The sequence below is a fragment of the Rhinolophus sinicus genome, linkage group LG07 (assembly GCF_036562045.2).
Source record: "Rhinolophus sinicus isolate RSC01 linkage group LG07, ASM3656204v1, whole genome shotgun sequence".
NCBI lineage: Eukaryota > Metazoa > Chordata > Mammalia > Chiroptera > Rhinolophidae > Rhinolophus > Rhinolophus sinicus.
Window position 1 is genome coordinate 28,043,705 of NC_133757.1, and position 26,317 is coordinate 28,070,021.

The following is a 26,317-nucleotide window of genomic DNA, read 5'->3' on the forward strand; positions in this document are numbered from 1 at the left end:
CTAAGCAACTTGTTCACGGTCATCAAGTAGAACCAGGAATTGAACCCCGGTTTTCCACCTTCAAGTCCAGGTCAAGGAAGCAGCTGATTTTCTGTTTTCTCTATGTATAGACATGATCCCAGTTAGAGTGGGAATCCTAAGTGACCTCTTTCTTCTTGTCCATACTTGGAAGCAGAGTTCTCACTTTCCCTATTTAGGACACACATTCACTCTCAAGGACATAGAATGACAATAGTCAATCTATGAAGGATGATATCTTGATGTCACTCCTACTAGCAAGGCTATAATAAAAAAAGACAGAGGATAGCAAGTGTAGATAAAGATGTGGACCAATCAGAACCCTCATATGTTGCTGGCAGGAATGTAAAATGGATGCAGATAGTTTGGAACACGTTTGGCAGTTCCTTAGATGCTAAAATTGAGTTACACATAACCCAGCAATTCCACTCCTAGATATATACCCAACAGAAATGCAAACGTACAACCACACAAAAATTTATACATGAATGTTTATAGCTGCATTATTTATAATAAACAAAATGTGAAGATGACACAAAATGTCCACCAACTGATGAATGGATAAATAAAATGAGGTATATCATACAATGGAATATTATCTGGCCATAAAAAGGAATGAAGTACTGATAACATGCTACAACGTGGATGAACCTTGAAAACGTGCTAAAAGAAGCCACACATAAACCATGTATTGTATGATTCCATTTGTGTGAAATGTCCAGAATAGTAAAATCCATAGAGACAGTAAGTAGATGTGATTTCCAGAGGCTAGGGTTGTTGAGAAATAAGGAGCAACTGTTAATGTGTGTGTGTGTGTGTGTGTGTGTGTGTGTGTATACATTTTTTTTTTAGCCATGAACATGTTCATACAACTCTATGAATATACAAGAAAACCACTGAACTATATACTTTAAATGTGTATGGCGTATAAATTAATGAAATAAAAAAACAAAAAAAGCAGTGTTGCCAGGAGCAGAGAAAGCACACTAGAAGAGGGATTGGGCATTCTGGGCTGAGAGGTCCTATCTCCCTATTCCTGAGTGGGACTCTTTTTCCCTCAATTTCTGAAAGGCGGGCTGTAGATCCCCCTCTGCCATCCTAAGAAGTTTCCCTCACTCTGCACTGAGGGTGCAGCTGCTTCCCCTCTGGGGGCTCTGTCCAGCTGAACAACCAGGCTGAGGGTGGATCAGACAAAAGATCTCTACCTGAAAGGAGTGAAGAGAACATATCATGCAAAAATATATAGGACATCGCAATAGCAGAATCTCACTGTAACCCCACCACATACACCCGAGCCTTGGGCTTTGGCTGTTGACTGGGAGACTCGGTTCCTCCCTGTTCCTTTCCCCAAAATAGGGGTATAGCTAGTGGGGAATGCATGTAGGATTTGGGATTCAGTATTACACTCAATTCACTTTCACATTAAGTATCAGGATTATAGTAACAATGGATGGCATTTATTGATCATAACAACCTTACCTAGAAGGAAGTATTATCCTCATTTGACAGATGGGCAAAGAGACTTAGAAAGACTTAGTAACTTAGGTCAAGTAAACAATCAGCTGGGATTCAAACTTGGGGAGATCAGACTCCAGAGCTCAAGTTCTAAAGGGCAGTAGAGATATCTGGTCTAATCTTTAGTTTTATGGGGCAGAAACTGATGCCCAGAGGCTAAAAGACTTGCTCAACATCACATGGCTGGCTAGAGGCAGAACGAAGATTCCAGATTCGAGATCTTGTTAAAAGTTTCCTTGGCCTGTTTTAGATTCCTGGTACAGATATGGAAGAGATTCCCTGAAGTCAGGACCTCACAGCCACAGTCCAGAGTTAGCAAACTTGCATCATGAAACTATCCCAAGCAGATGAGTTATTTTCTTAAGGATTGCTAAGAAAGACGTTTTTCACAATTGTCAGAGAGTTGTATTGCTGATAGAATGTTTTTTTCTTTTTTTCTTTTTTTGTTCCCTACTAGTCTCCTTTTCCCAAGAGAAAGGGAATCACTGGGTGTGGTGTTCTCTTCCTCAAACATGTCATGTCATGTCATGTCATGTCATCTCATTCCTCCTGAAAAAAAAGCCCCCAATTCTTAGGATGACATTCCTGAACCCAAACTTCTGTTCCCATGTCTTCTCTCATTGTGTCCACAGGGACACAGGGACTTTTTCTTGTTAGGAGGAGGACTTGGATCTCCCGGTTTGGATCATAAGCTCCTAGAACTAGAAGAGCCCTATTAGAAGTCATGTGGAATCTGGACCAGCCCCCCCCCACCCCCCCATGTCTCTATGACTGATTCTCATCTTGTGGAGGCGGCTAATGACAGTCAGCTAGGGTTGGGGCAGGGCAGGTAGGGCAGAGGAGAACAGGTAACATTTAAAAAATGTATACCCAACATTATAAATGCTTTTATTCATGCTACCAACTACATTATGAAATTCCAAATCCCATTAAAATGTGGATATGAGTTTTTAAAAACATTTTGAAAGAAGGAATGGGTTAAAAGTAAAATTTTACTTTAGATGTAGTCTCTCAATTCTATGAATCCAGATACGGACAGTAGAATCAACTTGAATGTCAGTACCTCTACCTACCACCTTTATAAACATTCAAAGAGCTCACAAAGGTGTACTGAACTGTTCAAAGTGGTGACCTCCACTTCTTCCATTTCTTGACCGCTTATAAATAGTGATCTTAAAATGTTATAGTACTGGAAGCAAGGAAAAATTTCTAATTGTTCTAAAAGTAAGTGATTCACTGTTATTAGTTTTCTAGCATCATTATCGTCATCATTAGTTATTTATTGAGTTCCTGAGTGTCAATGACTGTGGCAAACACATCCCCTAAGATTATCTCTTTTAATTTTTGCAACAGTCCTATTTGTTAGGTGGGTGTTAGCACCCTTTTACAGATGAGGTGACTGAGAATGGTTAAGAAATTTGCCTGAGGTCTCACAGACAGTAAATGGTGGAAGTAGGATTTGAATTCAAATGTCAGAGCCAGTGTTCTCTCCACAGCGGCCACTCTGTGCCATGTGAACGCGCCCTCTGGATGGCGTAGTGTCTCTGCTACTTCCCCCAGGGAGCAGCAGTCAGTTGTCTGGGCTGACAGATGTGAAACGGGCATGGAGGGAAGGAGGGGGCAGAAAACTGGACATGTACGTGGTGGTGCCCCTTGAATGTGGCTAAGATGCCTGAACACTATTTGGTTGGCAATAGGAGCTACTAAAGAATGAAGAGCAGAGAACTATCTCTTGCTATCAGCACAGGGACAAGGAGTGAATGTGAAAACCAAATGGTCACTGTCGTGCTTGTTGATAGTTGTCACATAATTCCTCTGGGAAAGGATGGCAAAACTATTAGCCAAAGTAAGATATTTGGTTCTGTGTGAATTTTCATTAGCAGAACATCTGGCTCCCTCATTGGCACACATAACAAACACTGGACTACATGATAGGTATCTTGCCTTGTTTGGAATTAGAAGAGTAACTAAGTTCCTGTGTTTGGCTTGAAATTCTATGGGAATACCATTGTGCTACAAAACAGTGTGAAGTAAACATTTTTGAGACAATTATGAGACATTAGTAAGGAAATCACACTGTAAGAAGCAATAAAAGCTTTGCTTTTAAAAAAAGACAGTTTCATATCACACTTTTTGTGGAGTTAGCCTGTTTATCTCATCCATTGGTTGGGGACCAAGCTTTTGAGAGTCTAGCAGGGAAGCCCGCCTTGTGTTTACACGACAGTAGAGAGAATTAATTTCAACTCACTTGCAGAAGTGGATTTCAGAGGAAGGGATTTGACAAAGTTGTTAAACCCAGTGGAGGCAGAAGAGGAAAGCTGGGCTGATGATGTATCTGAGCACTGTCATTTTGAAATTCATTTTGGCCCCCAGAGTATAAATACACTTCAGTATTTTTGTTAGGATTGCCAGAAGATCAGCAAGTGTTCACTTTCTTTGGCCAACAAAAGCATGACTCTCCGTGCAAAAATTTTCTGCACATTTATAAACAAGAACATTTAGAAAATCCCTTCTTGCTGAGAGATATGACAACAGATATATTTAACTGTGCTATAAAATAAAGCAGATACAAAGAAAACCATTGGGTTGATCAAGCACAGGAAAAGTTTTTATGTCTCTCTTCTGACACAAACATATATAGGTCTTCCGATCCCCCCGGAATAATTCCCTGTACTGTGCTGGTCTGATGAGCTGCCATCCAAGTTTTCACCACTGTTTTTGGTCAGGCTTCTCAAATAAGTATTCCCGATCCAGTGTTTACATTTTCTCATCACTGCTCCCTGGTTTTCCATCCCTGCAGGCTATTGTAATGGTGGTCTCCAAGTGTTCCATCGCCTCGTATCCAAATCTAAGGCAAACCCTTTTCTCCCTCACAGAATCTCCCGGTTGAAAACAGGCCACGAGATGATATCAAACTTTTTGGCAAACTTTTTCTGTAAAGGGTCAGATGATAAATATTTTAGGCTTCGTGAGCCATTCAATCTTTGTTGCAAGTACTCGGCCTCGTCATTGTAGCATGAAAACGTCCATAGACAATATGTGAACGAATTGCACATGGCTGTGTTCCAAAAGAATTTTTTTTGTGGACACTGAAATTTGAATTTCATATCGCTTTCACCTATCACAAAATATTATTATTTTAATTTTTTAAAAATCATTAAAAATGTAAAAATAATTCTTAGCTCAGAAGCTAAGACAGGTGGTGGGATGGATTTGGCCGCATAGGTCAAGGTCATAGTTTGTCTAGATTAACATCCCAGCCCAAATCAGGAGTCTCTTCCCAGCTTTGCAGCCAGCTAGCCAGGCTCTGTGTGAAAGTTCTCTAGTGATTAGAAGCTCACTACCTCAGGAGGGTCCCGTTCTAAGGCTGAGATACAATGACTGGACCTAGTTCTGCCTGCTAAAGTCACAAAGAATAACTCAACTTCATCTTCATGGTAACCCTTCAAATACCGAAATGTACCTATCCTGACCACCTTAGAAGTCTACCACTTTGGCAAAATAATCCAAGTTTCTTCAACTATTGCTTGTACAACATGGTTTTCATTTGTTTATTTGTTGTTGTTTTTCTTTTTTTTTAAGTGTCCTCTCTGCTCCGGTCTGTGGAAATCTTTGTGCAAGTTTGGCCCCAGATTACAACACTTCAGGTGTGCTCAGTTTAGGGGAAAGTAACGCTATATCTTCTGCCCTCTGTCCACCATTGTGGACTTTCTATCAGTAAACTTCTCAGCTTCCCTGGCTCAGGATAATGTGTACTCATCTCGGAAATTCTCCCCCCTTGGTTTCTATCACCCACTCTGCCTGATTTTTTTGTGATGTCCATATTCTCCTTCTCACTGGATCCTTTTATCTGCCCTGAGTGGGTATCACCAAAGCTTGATCCTGGAGCCTGCGATCTCGCTCACACTTGATGTCTTAGGAAACATATTCATTCTCATGGCTCAGCCATTCGTTCTACAGGGATTATTCCCAAATTGAATCTGCAGCTTTGATCTCCTAGTACATGAGTTCTAGGCCCCTACTTCCCACTGCCTAGAGGGCACCCACTTAAAGATCTTACTTTATTCTCACCCTAAGACCTGCATGCCCCAAACTGAGTATCTCCTCAGAAGATGATAACGACGATGATGATGATGATAATAGAAATAACAGTGAACATTTATTGAGCACCTATACTCTGCTAGGCACTGTCCTAAGATAAAGACTCATTATCTTACTTAACCTTTACAATAACTCATGAGGAAACCGCTCTTAGCCCCCTTTTACAGTTAGGGAAATAGACTCAGAGAAGTAAAGTCACTTGGCCAAACCCACTCTGCTAATAAGTAACAGGGCCAGGATTTGAACCCCGAATTAAGTCATGTGCTCTTGTATAAATAAAAGTATGTGCTCTTGATCACATTGGGTGATCTTTGTAACTGCCCAGACGTTGTCACAGGTGCCACCTGTATTCCAAATGCCCTACCAAGAAAGCCTGAAGTGAGTCTTGACCCTTCTCTCCTGTGCAGCCTTTCTATCCAATCCATCACTGTACTATTGGCATTCTTCTAAACATCAGGAGCCATTTCCCCCTTTCATTCTCACCAGCATCCTACACCAGGTCCCTTGTTATTTCCTTTTGTTGACTGCAAGTCTCTCCTCATGGGTTCTCCCGCATCCATCATGCATGATTCTGCCCAGAATACGTTTGATTAAAATGAGTCTCTCATTTGAAAGGTCCTGCCTGCCATCCACCTCTTTGCCATTCATTCCTTTGACCCACCTTGGAACTGCCAGGCCTAACTGACCTGAAGCCCTCATTCTAAGGGGTGGAGATAAGGAGGCTAGAACAGACGTCACCTGTCATGTAATTTAAATATTTCACATGTGTACTTTTTGTTCCTTAATATTTTTTGTCTTTGATTGTTTCACGAGCAGTGTGTTCTACAAAAACCAAGAAAGGGCAGGAAAAGGAACTTCCAGGTGAAAGAGATTTGAGAAAAGCTGGTGAATTGTAAGTGACTTTATTGACAGCAATCTTGAGCTTTCACTACGTTAATGTGCACTGGAAATATCAATACACAGGGGGAAAGAGCTGCAAAGGTGTTTCTGAGAGGTACCGAACCATGTCTTTATTTTTTTTCATTTCTCCTCTAGAGTAGGTTGAGAAACTAAGGTTCTGCAGCACAGCTTTTAGGAAAAGTGACTCCAGGAGTGTCTATCAAAATGCTAGGCATGCAACACTTGAGGTCTTAGGAAACAGATGAATTCTCTTTCGGCAACAGTGGTAAAGGGGGAGGAGCCCTAGACTTGGAGTCAGAAGGACAGATTGGAGCCCCAGGTTCCAAAGCAGAGTGGCCTATAAGGATCAAATGAGACAGTGCATGAAGAGCTCTGCATAGTGTAAAGGCACCGTGTGAATGTGTACATTATTAGATTAAGCGTTTTAAGTCTAACTTAAAAATTTCCCCCAAGACTGGCTGTTGGTTTCTCTACCTAAAGAGTAAGAAATCATATTTTATATACAAATAGAGAGCTTCACAGAAAGTATTAGAATAAAGGACCGTAAATTCTCAGATTTTTATTTTCTCTACTTCCAGGGAGTATTAGTTGCATATATAGATTTGATTGATCAAAATAAAGAACTGCCATAAATGCATGATGATATTACTTTTCATAGAAGAGAGTATTTTACAATTACAAAAATGACTCGTAGAAAACAAGAGAAGATGACTTTAATGTGATTTGGGGTGGTTGAGGGGGTCCTGAGAGCATTGGGTGGCTGTGGGTTCCTAGGGAAGGGAAGAAGGGGACAGAGACCAGAAGAGAGGGTGTGCTCGCTGGAAATGCCAACAACCTCCTTGGCTGCATGCTTTGTGCCAGGCCAGTCCTGCGTGTTTTCAGCCCTAATGATTTATACACAATGTTAGCATCTGTACTATTTTTAAAGTGTGAGGTGTAATGATACAGGAATGAAACCTGTGTTGATGTGAGGCTTATGAAATCCAAATCACGAGATGAAGGTCTCACCTTGTAAATTCATGTAGGTCAGACCCACATGTCCGGACAGAAGGGACTGACCTAGACCTCATCTTCCACAGAACCTGCCCTGCTTCATCTTGAGCTGATTCCTCACTTCTTTCCCTGCTCCTTCTCTAGCTCTTGAGGATTTGTGACCACAGTGCTTTGGGAGGCCGAGGCATTAAAGCCCCCTGACCCATCTTCTCTCCTATATGACATATCCACCTATCTCCCCTACATGACAGTTTCCCAATGCATGTTCTGTAATAGGTACTGGGCCTACAAGCATTCAGTATTCAAGTATGTTTGTGAAATGCTGCATTCTGGAGTGTCTTCATGTACATTAGCATAAGAAAGGACCTGAGAAGTCCTGTAATGAAAAATAACCCCCCTCAGTTATCATTGTTTGCCTAGCATGAGGCATATGTGTTAGACCACAGGGCACTCTTTTTTTCACAGAACGCTTACTGATATCCAATACAGTTCACGGTGGGAGATGAGAGGCTGCTCTGGTCTTACTTGGTTATCCCCCAAATCCCTCAAACAAACCAGCATTTTATGCCCCCATTCCTTTATTCATGGTATTTTTCCTATGGCATAACTATTTCTTGTGCAACTAGATGCATAGTACTATATGTATAACAATATAACAAAGAGCTTGGGCTTTGGGGTCACAAAAGCCTGAGTTTCATCTTGACTTAGTCACTTCTTTTCTTGTGATATTAGGCAAATTCTGTAGCCTTTCTAAACCTCAGTTTTATTTGTAAAATAAAGCACTGATTCCCATCTTTCAGGGTTGCATGAAAGCTAACCGTGATTAAGTATATTAAGTGTTTGGCACAGTGCCCAGTGCAAGACACAGAATTAATGCTGGATACATTATTAATTTCCCCATCATCATCATTACCACCACCATCATCATTACCATCTAAATAAATGGAAGAAAAATTAGACATCCTCAAGCAGCTAATTGTCAAATTAACCAATTTTTTTCCTTCTCTTTTGAGGGGATAATTTGACTTGCATATTGAGGATGTGTCTTGGAAGTCATGTCACAGTGTGTATGACAAGCTACACCTGGAGGCAGAATGAGAAACGTGTATCAGATGATTGTAGATGTAAGGAGAGTCCCATCTAGCTTAAAACCGCTCAGCAAAGAGGGGATTGATGGTTCAAGGCCAACCTAATGCACACTCACTAGTGATGTGCCATATGTGTTTTTTTTTTTTTTGAAGATACAAATAGATTTCATTTATTTATTTTATTAGTTTTAGGTGCACAAAACAAAGTAATACTTAGATGTTTATCATTTATATCCCTGACACAGTATCAACCCCCCTCCCCCCATCCACTACCCCTCTGATGTCGCACACAGCCATTACATTTCCACTGTCTCTATTCCTAATGCTGTACTCCGCTTCTTGTAACTATATACATACATATATATGTATATACATATATATATACACATATAAACTTGTAGTTGACATTTATTATTGTTCCACTTCAGCTTCAGGTTTTTCTAGCAATTCCTATTTGGTTTGACATTTTTTGCAACAATTTCAATAAATATACACGAACCACACTTACCAAACTTGAACATTAAAAAAATCAAGAGTGGTAGTTAATTCAATACATAACTGATTTAGATTCAACATTATTTTGACAGGCTTGAATGTCCAAAAAGATAAAATTTAGTAGACTTAAATATAAAATATTATATCCATGTAAGAAAACAACAAAGTAACTCATGCACAGAGGAAAGATGAGCTTGATGACCCTATGTCTAGGGGTTTTAGTTGACCTTTAACTGGGCTAATAATTAGAGACTGCTGATAGAGAAAAGCAATCAAATTAACAGGCAGGAAGAGCAGGAGAATTATCCAACTGTAAGAGGGGATTAGGGAGCCTCAGAACAGATTAGGGAGGTTCAGTTTTAAAAAGGATATTGAAAAATGATGTAAGTTTTGATGGGATGGGGAATGTCTAGCCTCAAGAGAAACAAACCAAAGGAACACATGATTTCTGTTATTCCTCTGGGGCTCCATCAACAGAATAGGCTCCCTGAAATGGAGTGAACTCTGTCTTTGAAAGTTTTTAGCAAAAGCTGGGTAAGAACGTACAAGGGAGAGACTCCTACATTTGGTGGATGACAGGCATATGAGCTCTAAGGATAGACCTCCAGGAAGATGAACAAGCAGGTCCTAGAGCAAATGAAGCCTGAAACATCGCTAGAGGCGAAAATGACAAAACTGAAGCTGTCCTACTTTGGGCACATCCTGAGAAGCCAGGGTTCTTTGGAAAAGATAATTAATGCTGGGAAAAATAGAAGGCAGCAGGAAAAGAGGAAGACCAAATATGAGATGGATGGACTCCATAAAAGAAGGCACAGGCATGAGTTTAGAAGAGCTGAGCAGGATGGTCGAGGACAAAACACTGTGGACGTCACTCATGCACAGGGTTGCTAGGACTTGGAGCCAACTCAACGATGTGTCACACACAGGAGCACATAACTGCCAAAACCTCATTGAGGATAAAGTTCCTAATTGTGTCTGGCAAAAGACGTTCCAACCTCCAAGGCTCCGAAGCCTTTGATCGTCCTCAAGGGCAACGTGCCCTGTGGTCTCTCCCTTCCTTCTCATGGCACTTTGAGCCCTTGTCTCTCATTTGCATTGGATCACACTAGTTACCATTTATTGAGTACTTATCCTGTGGCAGATGATTGTATACATTATCTGGCTTAAATGTCCCAATAACCATGTGAAATTGATAAAAGTATCCCACGTTAAGGTGAGAAACATGAAGCTGAAATCAGTTTATGTCACTTACTTGCCCAGAGTCCTATAGAGAGTTGGTGGCAGAAACTAGACTCAAATCCAGACTTAGCGATAGAATCATACTCTTTCCACTACCCCATGGCACTTCTCTAACCATGCCCTCTCACGTGATAGTTAATGCTTTGCATTGCCTTTTGTTTTACATACATTTATTCACTATTTTACATCTCATATGCCTTGAACTAGATTGTAAATTCCTTGACCAAAGGGTCATGTCTTGCTTTTCTTTGCATTTCTAATAGTATCTACTTCAATAAACTACTGTTAACACCAACTAGCATTATCCATTCATTAAGTATTTATTTACTGAGCATCTACTATATAGCTGGCACTTTGCAAAGAACCAAACACATAGCAATGAACAAGTTGAACAAGTTTCTAAGGAAAAAAGCAAACATCTAAACAAATAAATGTAAAAAATGAATAAGGAAAATAAGTAAACAAGTCAATGGCTTCCCTGACTTTTGAGTTGAGACACGGCCAAGAGAAGACAGCAATTGTGGTGTGAGTCAGGGGAAGAAGGTCTTAGACAGAAGGAACAGCAAGTGCAAAGGCCGAGTGGGGAAAACTAGGTCAGCGTGTTCAAGAACAAACTTAAGGGCAGAGTGCCTGGAACGGAACAAGAAAGAGGGGTGGGTGGTGCAAAGTTAGGTTAGAGAAGTACAGAGGGGCCAAATCATGCACGGTCTTGGCATTTTGAGTTTTATTCCAAATGCAAAGGGAAGCCATTGGGGGATTTTCAGCGGCAGGGAATGAGCTGCTCTGCTTAGGCTTATATAAAAGATCACTCTGGTTGCTGGGTGAAGAATGGATTACGGGGTATGCAAGCTTGAGAGCAGTACTGGAGGTGAGTGCAATGGTGGCTGCCTCCAAGGTGATGGCAGGTGAAATGCTAAGGAATGGTCCAATTCAGAATGTATTTTGTAAGTAAAGCAAATGGGACTTGCTGATGGTTTGGATGTTGGGGATTTGGGAAAAGAGTAAATCAAGGATGACTCCTAGGTTGTCAGCTTGAGCCCCTGGGTAGATGCTGAGATGAGGGACATGGTGTGGGGTAAGTAGGGAAGACAGTGGGTGGTATGTGAATGGGGGAGGGAGACGTTAATAGTTCTATTCTGGCCATATTTGAGATGCCTTTCAGCTCTGTCTGTCTTTCTTCTGTGCTATGGCCCCAGTGCACAAAGTACAGCACCTCGTACATAAGTTGGTATTCATTAAAATCTTGTTGAATGAAAAAAGCTAAGGAGAGGCATTGAGAAGGCAACTGGATTTAGGAATGTTTAAACCTCTTGGGTGAATGTAGATTCTTGGCAAAGCATAAATACATTCCTCCTTGGCTCCTACATGTGCAGTAAAGATCTCTAAGAGTGGTTTTTCAAAGAGCCGAATTAAACATCCAAATAGGGTCAGTTAATGCAGTCCTGAAGGAGAAGTTCAAAATCCCAGGCTCTGACTAAAGCATACCTGGCCTTTCCCAGTGTTCAGTGTCATTTAAGTGACATGTCTGATGGATTGCTTTGGACTCATTTTTACTATTTCTAATAATAATAATAATAATAATAATAATAATAATTCTCACATATGTCAAAATTTTTGTCTATTTGCTAATTTCCATTGGCTATATTCTGATTTCTATCATTCTGGGGATTGAAGTACTAACTGAAGTGCTTTAAACAGAATAAAACAGGCCTCCAACAGGTCAATGGCTTTGGCAGTTCTCTTTCTAGGTTGGTTAAATCCTAGACACATGATATAACCTTTAAGAAGGGTAACTAAGAGAATAAAAATATCCTGTCATGGTAACAAAATAGTCTGAATATTTAAGATTTCAAAACCAAGTCTTCTACTGCAGCATGAGGACCAAAGAATAATTTTTAAAAAATATAGATAGATAAAAGAAAGGAAGGAAGGAAGGAAAGAAAGAAAGAAAGAAAGAAAGAAAGAAAGAAAGAAAGAAAGAGAAAGAAAGAAAGAAAGAAAGGAGGCAAGCCAATAAGCCCCCCCATGTAGTTAAATTTACTCTGGACAGCTCTGCACTGATGGATGACCCCATGGGGACACAGCATTGTTCTTCACTTTGAATACCCAAGTATCTACAGCAGTGATTCTCAAACATTGGTGACATCAGAATTATCTGGTACAGCTTTAAAAAAATGCTAAGGAATGGTCCAATTCAGAATGTATTTTGTAAGTAAAGCAAATGGGACTTGCTGATGGTCTGGATTTTGGGGATTTGGGAAAAGAGTAAATCAAGGATGACTCCTAGGTTGTCAGCCTGAGCCCCTGGGTAGATTTTTAAAAAAATACAGATCCCTGTGCTCATCCTGTATCCATGGAGCCAGAAACTCCCCGGGGTGGGCTCCAGGCACGTGTATTTTAAAATATCCTGATGCCCTTGCCCTTATTTGGCTGATCAGTGGAAACCACTGCTGAAGGAAATCACATCAGATGTTTAAAGCATGAGCACAGCCGTGAAGGTCCTGATTGAAAAGGTGCTTGGCGGCCCTTCTCCACCACCTTCTCTTGCTGCCCCAACTTTGAGCACAGCCTTCCTCCCTCCCTCCTCCCTCCCGGTTCTTCTAGAAGTATAGGTAGGACTTAAGACTTTGAATTTCAAAAGGAATCACTGTTGAGGGTGTAGGTTTCATGCAAAATAGAAAGAGAGGAGGTAAAGCATAGCAGAGACAGTGTGGTCAAAAGAGGAAGATAAAGAACGACAGTAAAATTAGGGATGTTTTTGACATCCTACATTCTCAGGCATCCAGTAACTCAAAGTTAAGAAGGGAACTTTACAAGCCAAAGGCCTAAAATGCCCTTTCTGCCTGGTCCTGTGGAAAGGACAACTTATCCTAATACTCTTCGGGGAAGGTATTCTCAAACACCTTGCTATGCCATTGTTTTTCCCATTTCAAGGACCACAGCCTCTGAATTCAAAGGAGACTCCCCACTGTTAGTATCAGGAAGTGAGCACATAAGTTAAAGTCAAGAAAGAGGTCGTATTGTTATACATGTTGAAATCATAAAGAATATTTTGACTACTGAAGTGAAGAAAATGGTTTTATTCATAGTAAGAGAACCGAGTTGAGGGAAAAAAGGCTTCTTCAGCTTTCGATTCAATAGCATCAGTAACACTGGCTCTGGAAACCAGATCACCTGGGTTCGAAGCCTAGCTCTGAAACCAGAGGCCATTTAATTAGCCTCTCTGAGCCTCAGTTTTCTCATCTATTAATTGGAGGAGGGATAATATTTTTAAAATGGGATCTATTATTATTATTCTGAAAATGCAGTTTAGTTTTTTTTCTTTTCTTTGTAACCCACATTGAACCATGACTGTGTCTTGGATCCTCACCGAGTTCTTTACACCTGTCATCGCTCTGAATAGTCACAGAAACCATTTGAGGTAGGTACTATTATCATCCCATCTAAAGATGACGGATTAGATCAGGGGTGTCGAAACTTTTTTCAATGTTTTTTACCAAGGCCCCTATGCAGTAAAATACACAAACAGCCGGGCCACTCACTCGAGGTGAAGTACGTATTGCCTCACCTGGTTTACTTAAGTAAACTAAATATATTTTTGGAATTCACTGCGGGCCAATTAAAAATGGATTGCGGGCCGCAGTTGGCCCGCGGGCCGCAGTTTGGACACCCCTGGATTAGATAGTTGGCTTGAGGTTACACGGCTGGGAATGGTGGATGAGAACCCAGGCAGGCTGACTCCAGAGCAGTCCCCGAATGATGTGAGAGCACCCTCCTCATCCCAGCCCTGCCGTTTTCTGAGGGGTTCTGTGAGTGACTAGAATCCTGTGCGTGCTGATCGTCAAACACCATCAAGCATGATTTGCTGTCATTTGGCTCGAGGGCAGATGAGCCCCTATGAATACCTTGCCCTTAGAACACTGCCTTACACAGCTCAGTCTCTGCAGTTTAATTACCTACTTTATTTTTTCAGTCCAGAAATTTCTGGACTAAGAGCTCTGTTAAGCCAGGAATGTGCAGTGAAATGCTCTGGGGAATGAATACAATGTCTGCTCTCAGAGGTGTGCCGCTGGGGAGATGTGCTTTCCCAAGGAGAAATCTGGTTTTCCAAAGTGAGCTGAAATTTCCCTAACCCTGAGGGGCCTTTATCAGCAAAGTATTCCATGAGTGTTCAGACATGAGGAAGAAAGTTAGGATAGCAGCCTTGAACAGATTATTTTCTTGATTGTCTGCATAAAAGGAGGTGGTGGGGAATAAGCCTTGACAGAAAACTTTTTGAACACGGTTGAATGTAGAAATTCAAAACAATATCTTTTTCTAAAATATTTCCAGTGAAGGAACACATTTGGACATGAGGACCGACAATATATCATCCTTTTTCCTTATTGTGCTGAAATGCTGTTCCCTTGGCTACATGACCAGACAGACTTTTAGATGTAGGGATGTGCCAAAGAGATCACCATCACTTATGAAGTCTACAAGGGATTCTGCTGGAAGGACCCAAGGCGCAAACAGCCCTTTTCTGGCCAGATGGTTTCTTTATTCATGTAATTCTTTTCCAGGGAGTTACGCTGCACCTTGGCATTCTTTATGGGGGTTGGGGAGGGGGGCTTTAAACTGTTGAACTGACATCTGGTGAAACCTACCAGATGGAAGGAACAAGCAACAACTGAGTGTCACTTTGGGCTGCCCATGTTTGTACAGCTGGAGAAGCAGCTTGATGACTGCTTAGGTTGACCAAACAGAAGGGCGTGGGGCAAGGTCATCGGGGGCAAAGAGCCAGGTAGAGTCCCTCTGGAGTCTTCTGGGATCTCAGGATAATGGGGCTCACTCTTGGGCTCATGACTTGCCCTTGGACCAGCTGGTCTGAAAGAAGAGCCCAGACAAATGGTCTTGCTAAGAACTACTAACTGTTAATAGACTCTTGAAGCCAAAACCAGTCCCTAGCCAGAGAAATCAACTATCCAGTACACAAAAGAGTGTCTGGCAGTGGTGTGGGCAGTGGGAGGTTATGGAGCCAAAATTTCACTCAGTTGACAGATCCTGAGGACCAGCTATAGATGCAGACCATGACGATTTCCAATCCCAAAGGTCATCAAGGGGTGAACAACAGGGCAGAAGCAGAGGCCATATTGCGGGGTCATAAGGTTTGAAAACTAGTGACTCAGAACTGTGATTCCAGAATATATTCCCCAGCTATGTTCCACCACAGGTCATTGCAAGAAAAAGATGTGAAAGCACAGAGAGAAAGGATGATTTTCAATCTCTCTGCCTCTCATCTCTTCTCAACCGCATGTGCTAAAGTATATGATTTCTTTGGTGAAATTATCTACAAAAATGGCTCTCTGTCTCCTCTAGAAAATATAAATGGCTCTGGAATTTATTCTAAGAGGAATTAAAAAAACAGTAAGATCAAAAGGAATATGGGCTAGAGGTAGGGGCTGGATAGAGGAAGAAAATGAGGGGGAGAAAGAACAATGTGATTTGAGGCTGTCCTAGCAAGAGACTTCGTGGGTGGCCAGGAAGTGAGGCCTGCTCCACTTGAAAGGAGAAAGAGAGAACACTGGCTTCTTGGAATTTTAGATCAGGAACATGACTCTGGAGAGGTGTCCAGATCAAAAGGGTTCAGGACACTTGCCTCCCAACCAAGCAAAGCAGGCCTCAACCCACCCCGAGCACAGACCTTGACTGCCACCAGCTTGAGGGCTGACCTCCTGCATGTGCTTCTGTGTACTTGCAAGGATAGAAAGATGGCCTCCTTTCAGAAACTACTCTGGCGTGCACCAGTCTTGATGTCAGGCAGGAGACGGGGGAATGGGGACAGACATTGCTTCAGCCAGAGTCTAAACTGGTTTTAAGTGACTTATCTCCTGGCGTTCCTTAATGTAAGCCAAACCTTTTCAGTTATTTCATGATTGTACTTTGCATTACATTTTAACCATGTTTTCCTAAGAAGGAACGTTATGCAACATTGCCCGAAAAGCATCAGGGATTTTTCTTCCCTTTCCCCACATTGTAGATAAGTTATTGTGTCAAGAGTTATTAAAATTCGGGAAACTTCTAGCTCTTGATCAAGTTCTACTGACAATCAGGAGCAAGTTTCCTCCCTAGACGGTGAGTCTTCCTCATGACAAGAAGTGGTTGTCTTCTTGTCTGGAATGTCCTCCCTTCACAGTGATGTTTGTTCCCCCTCTATCCCAGCCACCCTTCAAGTCAGTCCCACACTCCAGAGCTGAGCAAAGAGAGCTCTGATCACCCACCCAGATACCTCAGCTCCCACTGTCTGTACCACTCACGCTGCACGTACTTTCTGCCTTTTTTGGTAGTGACTTGTGCCCGTGCCTGACTACAATTTAAGACTGGCAGTTCTGCAGCTGCAGACTGTTACTCACTTTCCTTAGTGCTGATCCACCGTGGTGCCCTGCTTCGGAGAAATGCTGACAGTATGTTAACTGAATGTTTCAATGCAGGAATAAATGCATTCACCTCTCCCCTAGGTGACTAGCACTCCTTCAATAAAGCTAATACCTGGGGTGCCAAAAAAATGTACACATTTTAAGAGATGTTATCTATGTATTACTTTTCGAAGTTGGATTGAATTGCAGGAGCAATGTGTAATATGATGTTCGCTCAAAAGATGGAGTTGATCAAATGAATGCTAGCATCATTCATTGTATTACAATTTTAATACAGTTTTTTTTTCCTTTCTTAAATGTGTATACATTTTTTTGGCACCCTCTGTAGTCTTTCTCCTGTCTTTCAGATTCTCCAGTGTTCCAAGGAATATACATCTTCCTTCCCTGAAGAAAGTGTATTTATTTTGTGTATCCAATTTTGACAGAACCAAAGTATGGGATTATCATGTTGTAAACTTTCATCAAATCTTGATAAGTTCTTATTTAAAAGAATATGTTTGAAAAAAAGAGAAGGCTAATAACATACTAGGTGCTCAATTAATGTCTTGAATGAAGGAATGAGTTCATAAGTGATAATAAAAAATTGGATAAAAATAGACACAGAAAGAGTAGAAAAAGACAGATGCTCTGGAGATTTAAAAAAGAAGTAGAAAGAGAGGAAGGAGAGAGGGAAAGGAGACCAAAGTCTAATTAAATTCTAAATCAGCAATTCTGGTTTTACTACAAACTTGAACATGGTAATTTAATAAGTAGAGAGGCAAGGCAGTTGGGTGAGAATAGACTTCGAAGACAGATATCTGGATTCTGACATTCACTCAGCCATTGTGTGACCTTGTACAAGTGACTCAACCTCTCTGAGTTTCACTATTTTTTTAAACTTTATTTTGAAGTAATTTTATTTTTACAGAAAACTTGCAAAAATAGTACCGAGAGTTCCTGTGTACAGTTCACCCAGCTTCTCCTAATGTTACCATCTTTCATAACCATAGTACCATTATCAATTAACATTGATACATGAATACCCATTAAACTACCTGCCTTATTAGCATTTCACCAGTTTTGCTGTTAATATCCTTTTTCTAGTCCAGGATCCAATAGGAACCCACACTACATTTAGTTGTCAAAGACTCTTTGAGTCTTTGACCGTTCCTCAATCTTTCCTTTCACCACCCTGACACTTTTGAATAGTAAAATGTCCCTCAATTTAGGGTTGCCTGATGGTTTTTCTCATGATTGGTTTAACTTATGCTCTTTTTTTTTTTCTTTTTTCTTTTTTTGGCAGGAACGCCAAAGAGATGATGTCATGCCTTCTTAGCGCATCACATCAGGAGATACACATCAATATGTTTTGTCTGGTCATGTTGACTTGAGCACACTTACGTAAGGTGGTGTCTACAGGGTTTCTCCACTGCTCTGTTTTTCCTTTTGTAACTAATAAATATTTTGTGGAGAGATACTTTGAGACTACATAAATATCTTGTTTGTCATCCCACTTTTGTCCATTTTTGTCCAACAATTTTAGCATTCATCAGAGGTTCTTGCCTGTAACAATTTATTCCTGGGGTGTCCTAATGATGATTTCCTATTTTCCTCACTCCTTTTACATACATTTATTAATTGCCAGTCTTTTATAGGTAAGAGTTGTACCTTACCCTCCCCTCCCATTGATTTATTTATTCAATTATTTATATCAGTAAGGACTCGTGAATATTTATTTTGTTCTACGGATCATAATGCAACACTACCATTATTTATTTTGTTGTTTAAGCTTCACTGTCTTCATCTGTGAGTCTGGAATACTGACAACAGCCTTACACAATGTTGTAAGGATTAAATGGGGTTTTAAAATATGAAAATATCCAGCCCAGAGCACCTAGTAAATAAATGCTCGCTCATTTCCTTCCCTTTCTTTACAGAAAGAAAAGCCACGCTAATTTGGAGGCAAGACCATTCCATATAGGTGAAAATCTGAATTTAAGAATCCTTTTTTAATGTAATGCAGGTTTTCTACCCTAACGTATACAAAGCAACAATAATCCAGCTATCCCAGTGTTGCCGAGTGGAGGTCATTTGTGATCTGCCTGTAACGACTATATACGATTGATTTTTAATCAGCATGCCCATAATTTGTATGAAAATAGATGCTTGAGAATACTTGAAAACAGACTGTTCTCTTAAGTAGTTTAAGTGTTTTCCCAGAAATCTTGTTTACGTTCTGAAGTTGCTTAGCTAAACTATTTTCAGAGATAGTCCAAAGCATGCCTCAAACCAGCTGTGGGTCGTATCGTCACCAACTCTGAATTACTGAAATCACTGATTCCTCTTTGATTCCCACGGTTAGGGTAGTGAATGGAAGAAATCTAAGTTGTTTCCCTCTGAAAGTAATTTAAAATGAGATTTTCAAAGTTCAGACAAATCACTTTTAAGTTCAGGTGGAATTGAAAACAACAAGAACAACAACGAAGGATGTGGGTAAGGTCCTAAGGATGTGAGAGTGACTAGATATAAAAGTTTAAAACAATTCACGAAGTACAGTAAAATCCATTAATCAAATCATTCAGGTCACTGGAACTTTCATTTCCCACCCAGTTTTATCAGTAATGAAAATCAAGAATGTCAGGAGATTTATTTTAAAAACCAACTTTGGGGCAGCGTGGTTCCCAAGCTCTCATGTGGACTCCCAGAGAGCCTGTCTTACTCCGGTTGGGGTAGGACCAGGGATCTGTGTTTTCATCAGGTGCCACAGGAACCTGACACAGGTGGGAGGCAGAATACTGACATGGTTCAAAGCCAAGGCTCTGGGGCCTGACTATATGGGTTTGAATCTCACTATTGCCACCTGCCACCTGTGCAACCTTGGGCAAATGACTTCATCTCCTCGTGCCTCAGTTTCCCCATTGGTAAGGCGGGGCTAATGACAATACCTCTCTGCCCAGGGTTGTTGTGCAGTGCAAATAAATGGTACTTGTAAATGATTAACAGAGCAGTGCTAGATAGAGATCAGCGATTCCTCTGGATGACGGATCTCCCTTTGAGGAATGGTGTGCTGGCATCTCTGGGCACAGAACTGCTTGAGCTCAGCCTCTAACACATTCCGCACCTACTGTGCCTTCCCGTGGTCACTGACATTTACATCTATCCTCAGGCTCATGACTGGCAGACTATAGAGGCTGCACGGTGAGCTGCTATTGTTACAAAGCGTTTAAGTAACAAGGCGATCGGTCCTCTGTCAGTCAGAGATACACTCACATGGGAGCAGAGTGGGAGTATCCTCTTAGCACTCAGGTAGTTTACCGGGTGACTGGAATAGGACACCACTGCATTTGTGGAGGTACACCAGTCACCAGTGAATAAACACAGACTTAAATTTTGTGTTTTAATAGTCAAGGCAAAAAACAAAAAAAAGAAATTAAATCTAAGACATAAAATGTAGAACAGGAGACTCTGGGTCATACTATGGAAGAAAAGTGTTCTGTAAACTCAAGAGCCCAGCACCCCGACCCCAGCTCTGCACGAGCCCTGCCTCTCCTTCCTGTCTGTCACCTGGCTTCAGGGCCGCACGACGTCAGCCATTGGTCCTTTTCCTCCCAGTGAGGCCCTGGACCTCTAACAGTGCCTCCCTCTTAAGTGTCCCCAGACTCCAGTCACAGCTGCCCTCTGCAGAACTGGTTTCTGGTAGGTCTCAGAGGCCTGGGAGGGACGTTCTGGGGCCAGGGACTTGATGGGATGCAGAGAGCAGGAGTGGGGGACTCATTGTCCCTCATCCCATGCTCCTGGCTGCTGTCCTGACCCACATGTGTTGGTGTCTAGTGTCTGCTGAGGAGGCCTGATAGTGGAAGCGGGGTGGGGAAGACAGACCCCATGGCCAGGGAACATCTTGTCAGAAACCAAAAGTGGGACATCTGGTCTTAAAAGCATCTTTAGGAACAAGGGGAGAATATTTGAAAATGAGCTCAGGGAGAGTATTTTGGCAAGGGAAGGGACAAAAGAGGGGGGCGGGTTGTCTAAAAGGAGAAGGCCTATGGACTTGGTAGTCATATGGGGTAGAGACAGGATCAATTAGGCTTAAGGGTTGGTTGGAGTGAAGTGGGAGAGAGGATGACAAAGTATTGTCTAGCTCTGCCTGGAAGGAAAGCAGCCATCATGGAAGTAGCAAGACAGACAGGTAGATGAGATACTAGCAAGAGACAAGCCTAAAAGGAGAAATATGCTCAAAAATCACTTACTAGCGATTCTGTGACAGAAACATCTCAACGCGGCTTCTTACCTCATTAAATCTCGTCACAAGATCTTCAAGGGCATTGTGCTCTCCGTTCTGGGAGGTAAGAATTGATGCTGAGATGGATGCTTTGAGGCAGGGAAGTGACCGCTGGCATTCTGGAGTGCCCAAGTTCCGGGTCAAGAAGCAAAGATAGTCAACCGGCAAGACCCTTCGGTAAATATTCTGTTCCTGCTCCATCAGGATGCTGGCGACTTCCTCCGGGAATTGGATGAGGGGCTGCAGGTCAATCAGTTCCTTGCTGATCCCAGCTGAACTTGAAGGGAGGGCACTGGAATTGGCCATAGAGGAACCTGCTTGGCGTTCTGAAATAAAGCCACAAAAATCGTGGTCACACCAAGGCCGGTATGTCTTATAACAGATATTTACTTGAGAGCCATTCAAAATCTTGCAGGTCTGTTAAGCAAAGTTTCTGCTTGGTGAATAGTTCTATACTATCTTTCTTGTTCTGGAGACCTGATATCTGCCTTGCCTGCTCCCTCCTGCCCTCTGGGTGGAGGGGCAGGTGGGGGGTGGTGGGGGGAGGCTGAGTTCCCCATTTTCAGAAGCAGAATTGATCTAGCACCCCATGCCCTAGCCAGTTCACTATGGCACTTCGCAGCGTGGTAGAGAAGTCAAGTACCGTGCGACTTCTTCATCCTCCAGGGCTGACCATCAGGGTGTGTGTGGGTGCAGTGACTGAAATGGAAGAGGAAAGAAGGCTCTAGGGGAAGAGGCCAGAGCAGGGATATGGACACATGTGTAAACACATAGGCGACCTGGGGACTCTTTGCACACGGTCTCAAAACTTCATGGTCTACTCTGCCAATATCCCACACTCAAAATCCGATTCCACTGAGATCCATTTAGGGGGTTGCAGGGACAGAACCACCTATAAAAGTAAGGAGTGAATAGATAACAAGGAGATGTATCTAAATAAATAAAATAAATAAATCTTATTCCCTACTCCACAACTGGTAGTAAGAAGGTGGTAGTGGGAAAGTGGCAAGTGCATTAGATGGAAGTACCAAATGCATTTGTAGACTCAGTATTATTCCCTTAGCACAAATTCACTTTATTTTGACCACTACCTCCACAATCTGTCTCTTAACTTCCTACGTATATGTCATTCATTCATTCGTCTACATTGATCCATCCATTCATTCAAAAAACTGAAAATCTACAGTGAGTCCTAGAACATAATTTTCCAAAGTATGATCAGTTTTGTGGCCAGCTAAGTTGGGCAAATGTCACATATTCATGTCACAAATTCTCTTCCTGGAAATACATGGGGCACAGGGATATACCATTAAAGGCTCTAAGGGGTCTGGGAGTAAAGAAATCCATTGACATGGCCTGACCCAGTGTTTCTCTAGAGCCATACTTTGTATAACATTTAGTAAGCTATTCTGTGTCTCTAGAGTTGCTTGGAACCTCTTCAGGAAATGCTGCCCTGAGGGCCAAACTGTTCTCTCTCTCCATCCAGTTCACATCTTTCCCTTCCCGGCAGTCCCTCCCTGGCCATACCTCCTTCAGGCTTCTCATGGTGCTTCATGAGGAGACCACATTTTGTTTTCCCAGAATATTTCTTACATTCCTGGTTTCTTAAAGCACCCCTATTGACCCTTTGACAGAATAAAACCCATCTGTCTTCTGATGACACTGTACTCCTCACCACCGACCATCATCTGGCCTGGACACTGGACAAGAGCAAAGCCCATAAGGAAGACTTCCTCAACATTCTGACCTCAATATTCTTGCCTCTGTTGTTTTCTTTTTAATCTCTATTGCTGCAAACTTTGCAATCATCATTCCAATGTGCTCTGTCTCTGCATTATTAGACTCATCATCCCTGAATTCACCTCCTTTTCCCTTCGACCTTTTCTCCTAAACCTTCTCTGTCCTCAGTAGACTTCCAGTTCCTTGGCCTTGGCCTGGGTACATGGTCAGAATTGTAACGTGGCACCCACCAACTCCCAGGATTCCCTCCCAAGTCACCTTGACTTTCCACCACACGCACTTCCCACCCTTCAATCCTAGGCAAACGCAACCATCCATACTTGGCTTCTGGGTCACAACATGACACGCACAACTATGCTACTTCATTATGGGACCCTTGTGGTTTGTGTTATCTAACTTCAGGGAGGCCCCAAGGGCAGCTTCAACTTTACATGAATTTATTTATTTTTCCCTAAATAACTCACTGTCATCTTTACCTCAGCAGTATAGCTTTTCTATTCTTTTCACCCTCCCAAACCCACTTGTATTTTCTTTACATTTGTTCAATCATTTCTTAACTGACTACACTGTGATAATTGCCAAGTGTCAGGAACTCCATCAGTTAGTCCAAATGCCTCTGTCTCCCATTCTCTCCTTCTCTGAGAATGGTGAGTGCTTCCTCCTCAACAAGGCTCATCTATGTTTGTTATTAAGTCTATTTATTCAGCTTGCCTCAGTGGTTATCTCCACCTTCAACCCTGTCTTTCTACTGGCTCTTCTTTGCCTGCACAAACATTCAGTTTCCCTTACCCTTAAAAACAAATCAGTAAAGCTCCCCTTCTCCCTGAAACTCCCAATCCTCTCTAGCCTCCCTTTCATCACGGACCTTCTCTGGAGGGTGGTCTACATTCCCTGATTCCCTCCTGTGTAAATGTGGTGACCGTTATCTTCTGATCCAAAACTCAGGCCACACAGTCTGTTGGAATTAACAAACCAGTAAGGATGTGGGAGAGAAAACGGGAAACCAGCTCTGTCCTAGGCGCTCCTAGTTCTCAGATTACCGTGTTAACAGGACATCTCTGCTGATGGTCTGAGCTCTGAAATTCTCCCCTCACTCCTCCTCTCCCAAGCAGCCTACCACTTTGAAGCATAGCTCAGGAAGAGTTCTTGGTGATATTTGCTATTTAATTAAGTGAGTTACTCCCCATTTTGGAGGAATGCTTTTGGTGACAATCTAAAAACGCTTGTGAGGAGAAAGCTTTAAAGTTTGAGCTATACTGCTCTGTATTGATGCAAACCTGAACTTGCTTTCAATATATCCCGGTCTGAACTTTCTGTTTGTCTTCTGTATAAAAACTAGAGTATCCAAATTCTTATTTCTCTTTGATTCTAAAAGGTGAGCAGGTGAGTAAGGAGTACAGTGACTTATTCTAACCATTTTTTATCCACCTTTTGGACCAAGCTACCAAAAATTGACTGCAGCAAAAAAGCAAGGACTACCAAATTATATTTGGTTCTCTCTAAGCTCATATTTGAAAATAATTAAAAATAAGGCCGGTGGTCAGATCTATATGGCCTACATGTCCTCACTCTTTAATTTCTGAGTAGTTTAGAAAGTGACTGGATTTCCTGAAAGTTGAGTCAGAATGTGGCCTGATGACAGAGGCAGATTGCAATTTCTGGATACTGATAATTTATGTAGAGGGGAATTAGCTATGTAAAGGAAGTCTTCCCAGAAGTAACCAACTCTAAGGCACGATTTCAAAGTATAGTACCCTGTGAAGGAAATAAAAGTAACTCTGAAATCACATGAAACTGCTTGTCTAATATGTAAGAGAAGAGATAATGTAATAAAATATGTAAATAACGTAACATAAGATGATATAAAGTATACTATATCTTGAGATATGAATCACATGCTGTTACAATAAATGAAAAGTCTAGTGACTGGCGGGAAATAGCAATAAAGGAGATCTGAAAAAATTGAATGAAAGAAGAAAAAGAAGCCTGGTCAGTATAACCCTAAGAAATGTAGTGGCCCCACGTTTCTCAGTATAAGCATGAAAACACACTGAAAGGAAACACAAATCGGATGTTGGAACCTTGAAACATAATATAAACCTTTAGTGTAGGTTTCCTTAAAGCAGGATTACTCAGGGAATTTTTGTCATGCACCACAAAGAAACATCCCAGAAATCTTCCTGGGACATAATTTTCTGTCCTTCAAGTTCCACACTTCTGCAGCTGTTAAAAAAACAAACTCAGAAAAAACTCCTCAGATTTGTGGTTATGACAAGCAGGGAGTGGAGGGAGAGGGAATTGGAGGAAGGTGGTCAAAATATTCAAACTTCCAGTTATAAGATAAATAAGTATTAGGAATGTAAGGTGATGCAACGTGGTAACTACAGTTAACACTGCTGTAGGATACACAGAAAAGCTGTTAAAAGTGTAAATCTGAAGAATTCTCATTACAAGGAAAAGATTTCCTTTTTCTTTTTTGCTTTCCCTTTTTATTGTATCTACATAAGATAATGGGGGCGAACTGAACTTATTGTGGTGATCACATCACAATACACGTACGTCAAACCCTTATGCTGTATACTTTGAGCTTATACAGTGATGCATGCCAATTATATCTCAATGGAACTGAAAAACGTATTTCCCACTTTCTCTCATTCTTGCTGCCCTTTCCTTGTAAGTTCCTCCTTCCCCTCACATGCCACGTTGCCCCAACTCTCAGCTGTAAGTCACCATCATACCTTCCTCTCTATAACACGGGCAACCCTACAATGCATGCAAGTCTTAGGAGCTCTATGACCCATGAGCCTTCCTCGTTATTTGTGGAGCAAAGTTCGTAAGGCTCACTGAAAACTGTAACGATTCTCTTGTGAAAATTTTTTTAGAAAACTTTTGGTGAATAAAATTATCCACCTTATTTACAGTCAATGTCTGCTCTCAGCCGCATGCTCCTCAGTGAATAGTTACTCTATAGTGGAGTAGGGCTGTATCTACACACTGTCACAGCCTAGAAATATTTACCACACAGTATCTTCAAGTTCGGATTCCCTGCTCAAATAAGATCTTCCTGAACTAAGTGCTGTATGTGGATTAATTCAAGAGGTAGACAGTATTTTTCTGTGAGGCTCACGTAGGGTCACATAAGTAACAAGCTGGGGCGCTGGGGTTTGAATCAGGGTCTATGTGACTCCAGAGCTCATGTTCCTGATCACACAGCGTATCGTCCATGTAGCAACGAAACGCCACACTGACATTCTGTTGATGTATCCTGACTAAAGTCACTTGAGATGCGTCTAAACACCAGAAGGCAGCTTTATTTTCTAGAAAGCTCTACAGTACAGGCGTGGCTCTTGAAGGAAAAAAAGGCAGATGTGGGTAGTGGGAGGATCAAAACATATGTGAATAAATCTTACCCTAGAGTTTTGGGTTTCAGGGTGGATGTAGCAATCACCCCACCTTGAGGGAGGGGAATTGGGCCAGGTCTTCCCTTCATGGATGTTGCTCTGAGAGGCATTCTCTCCTGCGACCCCCACAGAGGCTTCTCCTTCATTCTTTCT

The 26,317-nt window shown here is 41.7% G+C and overlaps 1 protein-coding gene across 5 annotated transcripts in view; it reads right to left on the bottom strand.

The window, feature by feature from the left end:
- The window catches only part of PLCE1 (phospholipase C epsilon 1), a 290,018-nt gene that overhangs the window by 105,477 nt on the left and 158,224 nt on the right, over positions 1 to 26,317 (bottom strand). For all 5 annotated transcript variants that reach the window (XM_019739811.2, XM_019739801.2, XM_019739784.2 and 2 more), the window contains one exon: positions 21,033 to 21,349. In XM_019739811.2, coding sequence (XP_019595370.2) covers positions 21,033 to 21,349 — 317 coding nt within the window. The remainder of the gene's footprint in view (positions 1 to 21,032; positions 21,350 to 26,317) is intronic.